This window comes from Apteryx mantelli, chromosome 10 (assembly GCF_036417845.1).
Source record: "Apteryx mantelli isolate bAptMan1 chromosome 10, bAptMan1.hap1, whole genome shotgun sequence".
NCBI lineage: Eukaryota > Metazoa > Chordata > Aves > Apterygiformes > Apterygidae > Apteryx > Apteryx mantelli.
The window spans coordinates 252,984-261,585 of NC_089987.1; the positions used below are offsets into that span (position 1 = coordinate 252,984).

Here is an 8,602-nt window from a genome sequence, read left to right on the forward strand (position 1 = left end):
TATGTTTCAAGAAAAAGAAATATCTCTCTCTATATACACATATATTGACCTTAAGGGATGTATGAGGCAGGTGCTTCTTAGGCTTCAGGACACTACTGTATGGACAGAAGTGCTGAACTTTGGAGTCAGAGAAGCTTTATATGCAAAACATAATGAAAGAAGGATCTGAACAAGGGGATCCAAAGCCTTCCTTCTTGCCCAGATTTTCTCTCTGCACTTTCCAGGATCTTTTGTCCACACCATAAAAATCAATGAATGCTAAGGAACAACAAACAGGACTTATTGGCAGCAACAAGACAAGCAGGAAACTGCCTGGAGCGCATGTGAGTGCTAAGACAACAGCAAAGGCTACGAAAACGTGCAGCCAAGAAGAGAAAGGCAGCGCAGAGGCAGGAATGGGACTCCCTTTGGGGAGTCACACAACTGGCTCCTGTAGTTAAAACCAGGTAGAGCGTGGTGATTCCTGTGCTCCCAGCTGGTCACCTGGGCAAGCCCGTCCAAAAAGAGCGAGACAGCAAACGCGCACGGAGCGCAGCCGAGCAGCATCTGGTCCGCGGCTGCTCGTCACGGACAGCCAGCACCTGCTTCCTGCTCGGGACGCGGCTTCTCCCGCGAGCAGGCCTGGCTCAGCTCCGGCTCTGCAGCCCGCGGAGCCCGGCAACCTCCGCCCCGCCTCGCCCTGCTGCGGCCCCCCCCGCGGCCTCTCCCTGCCTGCCTCGGCGGCCCCGCGCCGCCCCTCCTGCGGGCCGCGCTCCTCTCGCGCGCCCCGCGCCCCGCCGCAGGGGCCTAGGCTCCGCGCACCCGCCCGCCGGGGACGAGCGCGGCCGGACCGCGGGAGGGACCCGCCGCGCCGCGCCGCCGCCGCCGGATGCTGGGACAACCCGCGCTCCGGGGCGGCCGGCGTCGGCCGCGGGCGCCGTGACGTCGCGCCCGCCGCGGGCGCCCTCACTTCCGGCGCGCGGGGCGGTGCGTCATCGCGGGGCGCCGCCGGCGGGGAGGGGTCGGGCCGCAGGCGGCGGCGGGCGGCGCCGGGGCCGATGGGGGTCGCGGCGGAGGAGCCGGGCGATGGCGGGTGAGTCGCGGGCCGGGGCGGGCGCCGGGCGGGGCGCGGCGGGGCTGCGGCGCCCCGGCTCCGCGGGCGACGGCGGGGCGGGGCGCGGCCGGGGCCCCGGGGGTGGCGGCGCGCCGGGGCGCGGGGCCGGGCCCTCTCCGTCCCGGGATTCACGGGTCCTCCTGCTCCCGGGGCCGCGGCTCACTGCTCCTCTGTTCTCGGTGCTCTGCCAGGAGCCGGGGGCTCCCTCTGTCCCCGGGCTCCCTCGGTGCCCGGCGGCGGGGGCTCCCTCTGCCCCCGGGGCTCGGTGCCCGGCGCTGGCGCCGGGGTTTACGGCTCCCTCTGTTCCCGGTACAGGTGAGGCGGTGGCCGGCAGCGGGGATCCGGGAGCTGGCGTCCGGCAGCCCCTTCGGGTGCCCCCATGAACGAGCATCGCGGCCGGGCCTGCCGGGACACCGTGTGGCGCCATGCGAGCAGGCCACGAGCGGAGCCAGGAGTGCCTGCCGCCCAAGAAGCGGGACCTGCCTGCTGCCAGCGTGGGCGCGGAGGCAGGGCGGGCGGGGGGCGCCCAGGCCTCGGGCGAGAGCCCCGAGTGGGGCCGGGCGGCGGGCCTGGGCCCTGCGGCCCTGCGCTATGGCCCAGGCGATGGCACCGAGGCCGTGGCGGGGCTGACGGTGGACCAGTATGGGATGCTCTACAAAGTGGCGGTGCCACCTGCCACCTTCTCCCCCACGGGCCTGCACCCTGTGGTGAACGTGAGCCCTCTGCCACCGGCCTTCAATGTGACCTCGCCACTCATCCAGCACCCGGGGGTGCCATACCCTCCCATCCACTACGCGCAGATCCCCCCAACGTCTCTGCAGTTCATCGGCTCGCATTACACGGTGCCCTATGCTGTCCCTCCTGGCTTCCTGCCTAGTCCTCTCCTGTCTCCTTCCACCAACCTCACTGCCTCTCATGTCCCTCACTTTGTGCCATATGCCTCTCTCTTCACGGAAGAAGCCGCTCCTTCCCCTCAGACTACCTCTCCTACCCACACCTTCAACAAATCTGCTTCTGCCATCTCTCCTTCTGGCCAGATGCAGCACCATGCTGGGACCCAGCCATTAGATATTGCACCAGGTAGAATTCCTGTCTATTATCAGATGTCCCGCCTCCCACCAGGGTATTCGGCATATGAGACACCTACAGCAAGTGGAAGCCCAGATCCTCCTCAGCAAGACAGTCAGCTGAGCTCAGAGGTAGTTGCTGCCAATGGTGGACAGAGACATCTGGAGCATAATGTGGTGAGGAGGACCAGCGAGGCTGTGGACTCTGCCAGCAGTAAGGCTGAAGACTCTCTGCCAGGGACTGCAGTGGGATGTGTGGTCGATGGACAGTTTCTTTCAGGTTACCAGACTCTGAGAACAGAGGTCTCTGTGCCAGCTCACAGAAGCACTCCAGACACTGATCTGGAGGTTCAGAGGGTGGTGGGGGTGTTGGCGTCTCAGGATTACCATATTCTGGCAGCCCAGAGGAAAGATGACCTGAGCCCTTTAAACCTTTGCCATAATATCCCTGATCAGCAGGGGGAGTCAAGGGACGTTTTGAGGAGCACAGTGGAAAGGGCTGCTGCTGAGAAAAGCCAGTCCAGGAGTCCGTTTGTAATGTCCCCTGAAGAGATGGTTAGACAAAGACAATTAACCAAAGGAATGGTAATAGCCAACGGCAAGCCAGTCCTGGTGCCCGTTGTGTCTGAGCCCATCAGGTCTTCCTCTTCAGATACCCTGGTGAGGCAGAGCCCAGATGCGCAGGCTCGAGGAAGCATGCTTGAAAAGGACCTGACCCAACTGCAGCCACCCAGCTCCTCGCACTTGCCCTCTCACTTCATGAAAGGAGCCATCATCCAGCTGGCTACAGGAGAGCTGAAGCGGGTAGAGGACCTGCAGACTCAAGACTTTGTTCGCAGTGCTGAGGTGAGCGGGGGCCTGAAGATCGACTCCAGCACCGTGGTGGATATTCAGGAAAGCCAGTGGCCTGGGTTTGTCACATTGCATTTTGTGGTTGGGGAGCAACAAAGTAAAGTGAGCATTGATGTGCCCCCAGAGCATCCCTTCTTTGTGTATGGCCAGGGCTGGTCCTCCTGTAGCCCAGGGCGGACTGCTCAGCTCTTTGCTCTGCCCTGTCACAGGCTGCAGGTGGGCGACGTCTGCATATCAATCAGTTTACAGAGCATGAATGGCAACTCTGCTTCTCAGGCTAACTACCCTCTCGCAGGTCAGTTGATATCTACTAGAGAGAGATCTGAAAGAACAGTGCAGGGGTCCAGAGAACCACCTGACAGAGCTGCTGAAAGGAAGAGCCACCCAGAAAGGGACAGTGCAGCCCAGGGCTCTCACGCAGAAACCTCTCAGCCTGAGACTGGCAGTCAGCACAGCTGGACAGCCCCGGGCTTCCAAAGATACAGCATGCAGGCAGAGGAGCCTCGGCCGTCTCTGCTCCGTCCCTCTTTCATTCCCCAGGAGGTCAAGCTGTCTATTGAGGGGCGATCTAATGCAGGGAAGTGATCCCTTTGAGGCTGTGAGCTAGGGCGCGCCCTGTGCGTGAGCCTCACCTTCATCAGGTGAAGAAATTGCACAGACTTTGTGACAGGTTCACCAGCAAGGCTGCTCTCTGCCCTGCAGAACTGGATTTACTCCAGTTTGGTCGCTGACCAGATCCTCTTGGGGAATCGAGAGGGCTCCAGTGCCTCAGGGAGCAGCAACAGGCTAGTTGGGGTAGAGAATGGGGGATGTGCTCAAGAGCTTGTGACAAGAGCATTCCAGAGGTCAGGGCTTTGCACCTCCCTGAATACCTGGCTCCCTGCAGGGCAGGGTCTGAGCATTCAGGATAGGTGGGGAGATGAGAAGGGCAGACACAGCTTAAGGTAGCAGATAAAATTGCTGAAGATTTTATTCCTCCTTTCTCATGATGGGGAAAGATGGGTCCCCACTGGAGTTTAGGGGGCACTACTCCCAGTATCCCCTTTCTTCACACATGCACTTTAAAAGGACCGTTCGCCGATGGAGCTCTTGAGGGCAGGCTGCAGATGCTTCTCTGATGGTTCTGTTTATTGTCTCTTCCACTGAATCCAACCGCTCTTTCTTCTTGCAAAGAATCTACAGAGATCTGCATAAATGACAGAAATTGGAGAGGAAGGACCAAAAGGATGGGTTTGGGTGCAGGTGAATAGGAAACTGTGGAAAAGACTTGAGCACTTGGGATGGGACATGAGTTGGGATGGGAGACGTCAGTTTCCTTCTAAGAAATACATTTAATTATTTGACACCAAATCAAACCTTTCTTCCCATGTTCATAACCCTTTAAAAAAAAAAAAAAAAAAAGCTTCTCTTAGGCCTAAAACTTTTGCTGAGGTTTAGCCTACAGGTGATTTTTTTTCTCTCTCTCTCTATTTTTTTTTTTCTTTTGAAAGCTGGAGTAAAATACATTTAGCATTCTCTAGGGAAGGATGGAAACACATTCTTCTACTGTGAGAAGACTGAGACTATTTTGTAATTAAATCAGAAGAAAACTTTCCAGATGGCTAATTCTTCACTGCAGGCAGTTTCCTGAATAAGCTCTAGACAACAGACAAGTGTTTGTGCATGTGCAGGCAAGGTACAAAGCTTCTCTTAATTACAGTTCCATGATTGATATAGGGACTAAAAATATCACAGCATCATAGGGCATTTTTAGGTGTTTTTCTGTTCATTGTTCTGATGTTTCACTCTGTAGAACAACATGGTAAAATTGAGAGTAGTCTCTTTCGCAGTGAGATCGAATATAAATGTATATTAATACCTCTTTATGGTAATAACACTCCATTCAAGTAAAGGTTCCTGTAGTTACACTAATTTGCCCTCTCTGACAGTGTGTTATGAAACCAACTCTAAATGCTTAGCTAGAATAAAAAAACAGTCACTGCTACATTGAAGATAAGAGTCTTCACTCTGACTTAACTTGGGTTTAAGTATTCCTTGTATTAAGATGCCCATCTCTGTGCTAGGACCATGCTTGCGAGAGGGTGTTGGGTTTCTTTTTAGTGTACAGGCCCCCACTAGACTCCTGATGCTGCTCCTAATGTTTAGCATCCCATTTGCTGTCTCCTTTTTCTCATCTTTCTGAGCTTTTCTGTCAGGCATGCCTAGCTGTTAGGGCTTTGCTTCTCTCCTCCCATGAACGCCTTGTGTGTCAGCACCTCCCATCTGTGTCACTGTCCTGCTGAGCTCGTAGTGGTTTTGTCTCTCAGGACTGTTCTGTAAACTCTTCAGAAACGTGCCCTGTAACTGACTGGCTTCAGTTGGCTGTGTGGCACAGGCGTGTTCTGCTTAGGTGTTAGGCAAGTTAGAGTGTCTCCAGAATGTTCCTACCCTCCAGGGCATCAGGCCTGTTGCTTTAGCATGCTGCTAGCTGTTTATGTTGCCTTTGAAATGCCTGCACCAGAAGAAAGTTTATTTTCAGGTCTTAGCTGAGATATGCTCTGCTCTTGCCTTCAGTGTTTGTGCCTCACAGGCGTTTTTCCAGAGTGAGGATGCTGCCTGTATCATCTGTAACTTCCCCCAAATGACACGCTGCTTTCCAGTCAGTCTCGTCAACTGCATTTGGAAATATAAAGTCATGGTGATGTTGTCGTGTGAAGATTCTGCCTCCTTGGATGCAGGAGCTGTGGGAACAGATACTGTTTTCATGGCACTATTTGTCAGTAAAACACACTGTCTGGGTCCAAGTGCCTGGCCTCATCGCCTTGTTCCTTGTGTGTCTCCCTTTTGCTACTCATTGGACTCTCCTACGCAAAGACCTCAATCAATCAGTGTTGGTTAGTATATAATGCTCAGGATATCCAGAATGTCTGTGGCCACAAGCAGAAAGCAGAGGAGCTCAGGTTCTGTCACCTGTTCTTTGCATGGTGCATGCAGAGGAATTCAGGGCTGTGGCAGACAGCTGAGAAAGGGATCTTACATATGTATGGCGTGTGAATGTGGAAGGGCTGGTTTCATGCATAGAGGGAACGTTTGAGCACTTGAATGGTGCAGAGCTTCTCGTGTGCCTCTCTGAGCACAGAAATCTCAGTCTGCTACAGAGAGGGCTTGGAGAGACTGCCTTATCTTGTGTGTTGCTGTACCTGCTACTCCTAGATCTCAGCTGCTCTGATCAGTGGTCTGAAAGGGCAGACATGACGTATGAGACAAGATGCTGTGAGGCTAAAATAACTTTGTACCCTAGGCAGCTGAAGGGCTGTACAGGTGCCCTCCCTTGTTTTCTCCTGGCCGCCGGCCCAGATTGCGGCCTGTGCGTCTGTTGAGGAGCGCCGCTCTGAGCTCTGTGGAAGAGGCAGGGTGAGTTAGACCTCCGTGCTGCTGCCCAGTCTCCCTGTCAGTCCCCTCGTGCATGTTTCAGCTGCTGGCTCCTCTGTGGCAGCAACAGTTAGGGCACATCTCATGGCGGGGGTATTACAATGAAGAATCTGGGCACCTGGCTGCTTGCCCCAGGGGCCACAGGCAAGAAGGGAGCACCGGAGGTCCTCTGGCCCAGTTTAGCAGTACTCATAATCACTGGAATCTGTCTTTATTGGGTTGGGCCATGTTGCTTCAGCTTCTGTGGTGGTGGTTGTTGCATTGAGCGTTCAGGATCTCCTGAGATAGTGTGTGAGACGGGCTCTGCTATAAGCAGAAAGGCTATGAGTGAGCCCGAGCCAGAGGCTTTTATTTCACTTAGGTTTACAGGGAAAGGAGGAGATGAAGCCAGGAAGACATTGTGGAATGAGTTGGCTATCCAGGCTTTTCTGCTGGCAGAGATGTGACAGGCTTCTCGGAGGAATATACTGTTTTCCTGCTGTTACTGTGAAAGGAGGGAGAGCTGTGGTCTGTCCTACCTGGAGGAGGGGGCCTCCTGGCCTTGGTCTTCTCTCCATCTCGCAGGGATGCTGCAGGAAGAGTCTGTAGGATGCAATAATGGGTATCTGCAGCCATCTGTTCCAGCTCATGAAACATTCCTTGGGTCAGCTGCCCAGCAGAGGCCAGGCCTGTTTCTAGGCTACGTGTACATTGTTCCTCCAGGAACATGAGACTTGCTCCGAGTGACGAGCGCTCATCACTACCAGACTATGCAGAGGAAGCTCTGTCTGGAAAGGGGGAAAGCCGCAGAGGCCCCTCTGCCTCCCCTTCTCAGCAGTGCGCAAGTATAATGCACTTTTCACATTCAGTGTCCCTGTCCCCTTCCCCCTCCCCCCGACTTGAAGTCACTTTTCCCAGTAGAGAACTAATAATCCTTGTTACTCAGAAGGTGTTTTAAATGAAACTACAGCAGCTTGATTAGCCCAGATGCTAGTTCCTGCCCGCAGCAGTACATGTGCCTTTCCCTAGCATCACTCACAACTGCTCTTTGTCTTTCAGTCTGTCCTAGGGCCTGAAACTTTGCGGAAGCTGCTAAGATGGCTACGAATGCACATTCAGTACAGAGTTTGGCCCAGGGTGTGTTCCATGTATAGCTTAAAATGCTGATGGTCAAGGCCCCTCCATGGCCTTCACATCTGTCCATGGAGGACAGAACTTGCCCCTAACGTCCTTCTAGGCTGCTGCCACACCACCCTGCAAACGCACCCATGCACATTCTAGTTGCTTTCCACTTTCATGGCACCTTAGAGCCAGGGGAGGGTCTGCCCATGCAAAGCAGAGAAACAGACATGTCATGTTGGGGGAACTGGCTGGGCTGCCCTGAGGCAAGGAGGTCTTTGTAGATAAGTGCTGATCCCTCAACTATAATCCCAGTTATGTAATGGCTGTATTAACATGTAACCAACTGCATTGTATCTAAAGCCTTAGAACTAGTCAGGTGCTCCCCTCCAACCTTGTTCCTGCCCCTTTCTTCCTACCTGATCTTTAACAAAGCATTAATAATTCTAAGGATAATCTCTATTTTGTTGTGCTTTTTTTGTAACTGTTTTAAATAAATCAATTTGTACTGTATATTTGTACTTTTGGTGAGATCCTTTTTCCTGTTTTACCATTTTAAGTCTGTACTTGGCTACACACAGATTGTATTTTTATTGTTAATGCTCTTATGAATATTGCATTTAACTTGTTGACTCTGTAAACACAGTATATATCTATATATATATATATATCTATATATAAACCAATAGCTTTTCCTTTGGCGTTTGAGACTTTTTGCTTGTCTGTGGCATCAGTGATCATTTGGATGTGGGTTTTTGGGTCTTATGCAAAGTGATCTGGAGACTGCGACATGCACATGGTAAAGGCTGTCTGACAGATGTGTTATAAGCCATACCTGTGCTCAAATGCTTCTGATTTTATGTGCTCTTTCTTGAATCCCTTTAATACCATGGTTTTATCAGTAAGTGAAGCCTGGAATAATCATCAGCTGCCCAGTGAGGCAGCAGGGAAAACTTTCTTTCTTTTCCTTTTTTTTTTTTTTTTTCCAAACTGACAAACAAGAGAAAAAATCGAGTTTATGATTAAATCTCCTTTAAGTAGTGCAACTGAAACTTTTTTTTTTTTTTTTTAACTTTCCTCT

At 53.1% G+C, this 8,602-nt stretch overlaps 1 protein-coding gene across 3 annotated transcripts; it reads left to right on the top strand.

Annotated features, from left to right (window-relative positions):
• Positions 1–71: 71 nt before the first annotated feature.
• On the top strand, positions 72–7,536 carry ATXN1L (ataxin 1 like). Of its 3 annotated transcripts, XM_067302262.1 has the most exons (4): positions 72–446; positions 1,409–3,006; positions 6,293–6,405; positions 7,462–7,536. In XM_067302262.1, the coding sequence occupies exons 2-4, from the start codon at positions 1,519–1,521 to the stop codon at positions 7,469–7,471; spliced, it is 1,611 nt and encodes a 536-aa protein (XP_067158363.1). In that variant the 5' UTR covers positions 72–446; positions 1,409–1,518; the 3' UTR covers positions 7,472–7,536. The 3 variants fall into 3 exon arrangements, with proteins under 3 accessions (XP_067158363.1, XP_067158361.1, XP_067158362.1); XM_067302260.1 differs by lacking the exons at positions 6,293–6,405; positions 7,462–7,536 and having other exon boundaries at positions 1,409–3,873; XM_067302261.1 differs by lacking the exons at positions 72–446; positions 6,293–6,405; positions 7,462–7,536 and adding an exon at positions 1,046–1,072 and having other exon boundaries at positions 1,409–3,873.
• The last annotated feature ends 1,066 nt before the right edge of the window (positions 7,537–8,602 follow it).

Coding starts and splice junctions, on each gene's coding strand:
- ATXN1L (XM_067302260.1), top strand. CDS start 1,519: ATGCGAGCAGGCCACGAGCGGAGCCAGGAGTGCCTGCCGCCCAAGAAG.